Source organism: Bidens hawaiensis, unplaced genomic scaffold, assembly GCF_021521415.1.
Source record: "Bidens hawaiensis isolate Kalapana, Puna unplaced genomic scaffold, B.hawaiensis_p1.1 tig00001597_1, whole genome shotgun sequence".
Lineage (NCBI taxonomy): Eukaryota > Viridiplantae > Streptophyta > Magnoliopsida > Asterales > Asteraceae > Bidens > Bidens hawaiensis.
The window spans coordinates 214,469-217,941 of record NW_027491092.1 but is presented as its reverse complement, the minus strand read 5'-3'; the positions used below and the strand labels follow the sequence as shown (position 1 = coordinate 217,941).

Here is a 3,473-nt window from a genome sequence, read left to right as displayed (position 1 = left end):
TAAACATATATATATATATATATATATATATATATATATAATTATAGAACATTACACAATGAACATTATTGCAAAACGATTAAGTACAAACATTATTAAACATAAAACTAAAAATAACAAACATTGTTCGTTGTTTTCATCCCGCCATCTACGACCATCAAACTTTGTTACCGGCGGCGGGGGCTTGACTTGTAGAGCCGGACGACTCCTCGGCTTCTCCTTTTTTGGCATCCAAATGTTGTTTTCCCTTGCAATACTTATTGGTATGCTTTCGAATGGTGGAATTTGATGCTGCCTTCAAAAACTTTCCGCAGTATTTGCATCGCGCCATCTCCTGTGTGTCGGTCATGACACACAGGTCATAGTGAACCCAAACCTCGGGGCATCTCGGGGTGTCGATAACCATAACAACTTCGCCGTTGGTTGCCATTGGTAATGGTAAGTGGTTTAACAAGTGGTTTAACAAGAAATTGAAGTGTTAAACAAGTTAGGGGAGTTGGTTAACAAGTTCTAAACCTAGTACGTCTATATATAGTAAGTGGGGGTGGCCCACCTCGGGTGGGTATAAACATTCAAAACCGGTTCCAACGGTCTAAAAACGGTAAAATAGCCGTTAGAACCGGTTTCCAACGGTCAAAAATGAGTTAAACTAGGAAAACCCGCTGGAACCGGTTTTCAGGTATAAACCGGACCCGGTTCCTACCCTATTCGGTTCCACTGGTTCCTGATATTTGCCTACCGGGTCGGGTCCGGTTCCTGACAGGAACCGGTTCCATTTTGTACCCGGTTCTTAAAAAACCGGTTCCGGGTTTTAAAAAAAAACCGATTTGTGCACGCATAGGATGACTCGTGTATTTGAGACAGAAGGAAAAGTTTACACTATCATGTTATGTGGTATCTATTTCTATCGGATTATAAGTAATTGTTGACTATATCATAAACATCATTAGTGTTAGTTTGTATAAGAACAGATGTTAAATCAGATGGTGTTGGCATTTTTGAAATGGGTTCGAAATCAATTTCCCATTCGCAAAACTTATTTACATTTAAGTCTGGTAAAACGGGTGATCAAATCGACTAAGAACACGACGTTTCAACAAAGTATCAATTTGATTCGGATTAAAGCAAGTTGGATATGTTAACACATTTCATTTAAAAAAAATGTCAATATGGATTCATGACAAGTGGTGACCACATGCAATGGCAGCAGAAGCGGCAACGGTTAGACTAAACGATATGGGGCGCGGAAGGGGGGGGAGGGGACGATGGGCGCGTTGGGCTCTCTCTCTCTCTCCCCTCTCACATACACACATATATATATATACATTGTGGGCGCCCAAGGGGCATTAACCCCAGCCGGACGGGTTTCGATGCCCCGTTTTCTACGAGACGATGCCGTGGCGTTGACGTGACACGGTGGAGGGGCTTCGAGACCCCATCATAACGGATAGCCTTATGGTTGAAATCAATTCATTTCTTAAGAAAATGGGTTATGATTTCCCCACATATATACATCAAAAAGGTTATAAATATTTCTAAATATTATATAGATTTGTTCGAATCACAAACGTTAAGGACAAGGCCACACATAAACAAATTATTATTAAACAAATGCATAGATTTTATTGATAGTTCAAATTTCAAAACAGATACATTAAAAAGGACAATGTTCCACAAACACAAGTCCAAACAACATTATTAGCAACACAAACATTAAACGTGCAACAAATACGCAAAACACAAGCAACAACATTATTGTTAGTAAAATAAAAATACGATAAGTCTTGATAAGTAAAGCTTATTTGTTGGTGACTCGTTTTCATACTTGCTCCAATACTCGTTCAAGGTGGATCTAGGAGAGCCACAAGAACTAGTAAACTTATAATATATCATTGAACCGCCTTCACCAAGATCTTCGAAGTTTGTTTCCTTGACGGTATACACATACAGATTAATGTTTTTAAAATCTTTCAAGTCATTTCCGTGCAAGGAAACTGAAAACTCACTTGGTCGGAAACAAGCCAAGACCCTTTCAACCAAAAGGCTAAGATCCACGGATGATTCAAAAGTGTAGCCAACAGCTTCAAAGCTAGCATAACTGAATCCATCTTCAGGGGTTACGTGAATAGTAGAAATAGCATCGTTTTCAATACCATTCATCGAGTAGAATCTTTTCAATACCATACATGGGTCAAAGTCAAAATCACAAATTCGGGACTCGGGTAGAATCTTTTTAATGCCGGAAACTTCGGTCATCACAGCTGCAGAGCTCGATCGAGTATTGAAAAACACTGAAGCGCATTTTTTATCTAAACCCGTCATGCAAATCTCGAGGGTGTAAACCGGGTTATCACCCGATTCAGCAGAAGCACAATAGACGTGCCATTGTTGACCCTGGTCAACACCACCCATGACATAGGCTTTGCGACCCGAACCAAGCTTCCCAAAGTAACCATTGAGGACCACCAACTCTTCAGTAAAGCTACGGTGTGGAAACGACTGCGCTCCAGGAAAGACAAAACTTCCACGAGTGTACCTTACAGACTTAACAGTAAGCGCAAGTTGGGAAGCTAATTCAAGTATAGGTGGGATTGAAAGGAGTAGCTTTGTGGTGCCACATGTCTTGATGATGATCTTATAGGGATACACAAAGAGGCTAGATTCTGAAAGAACATACGAGTCCAGGATCTCGTTTGATAAACAAGAAACAACTGTGCACTGAGCCGGTGTCAGAATTTCATCAAGTTGCTTCTTAGCCAAGGCACGAAGGCCTCTTCCTTCAGGGTCAGCAAAGATTCTCGGTTCATAAAAGGAAATTTCAAGCCTCTTTTCATAGCCTTCAAATCCAATGGCAGATACCGGCAATACCATTGTTGTTTCAAAAGGAAATTGTCGTCAACAGCGAAAGAAAAACGAGTACAATAAAAAAAAGAGAGGAAGTAAAGATCGAAGAAAACTACTTAAAATAGATCACTACTATCTAACGTTTATGTGACATGGATAAGAACTCAAGATGGTTTGCGAGCACACTGTAAGATGAAAAGAAATACAGAAATTGGTTAGTGAATATATTTTAATGGAAAATTTAATAAAATGTAGATAAATGAGTGTATGATATATAATAAGAGAAACTTACGTTCGAGTATGCAGCAGATTTGAATTTCTTAAGTCCACCGTTTGGTCGCACGTATTCGATTCCGTAACCGAGGGGAGCTTCGTAAAATAAGGATTTACTACTACTAGACTTCTTGCTAGGTTTTGACTCCATCAGTACATTCAATTGTCCTGTTTTATAGTCAAAATGAGTAAGAGCCAACATCAATGCAATAAGTTAAAACAACAAACAAAGATAATCATAGTTAATAGTTAATATTTAGTTATATCAAGAAATTAACGAACGCATGCATGCGCATAAGTTCATCTAATGATTAATCATCAAGAAACTACACAATTGACATGAAAATGCATGTATG

The 3,473-nt window shown here is 39.0% G+C and overlaps 1 protein-coding gene across 1 annotated transcript; it reads right to left on the bottom strand.

Moving 5' to 3' along the window:
• Positions 1-1,722: 1,722 nt before the first annotated feature.
• Positions 1,723-2,924, bottom strand: LOC143589806 (S-adenosylmethionine decarboxylase proenzyme-like). The gene has a single exon (XM_077070462.1). The coding sequence runs from the start codon at positions 2,869-2,871 to the stop codon at positions 1,759-1,761; it is 1,113 nt and encodes a 370-aa protein (XP_076926577.1). The 5' UTR covers positions 2,872-2,924; the 3' UTR covers positions 1,723-1,758.
• Positions 2,925-3,473: the final 549 nt, after the last annotated feature.

Coding starts and splice junctions, on each gene's coding strand:
- LOC143589806 (XM_077070462.1), bottom strand. CDS start 2,871: ATGGTATTGCCGGTATCTGCCATTGGATTTGAAGGCTATGAAAAGAGG.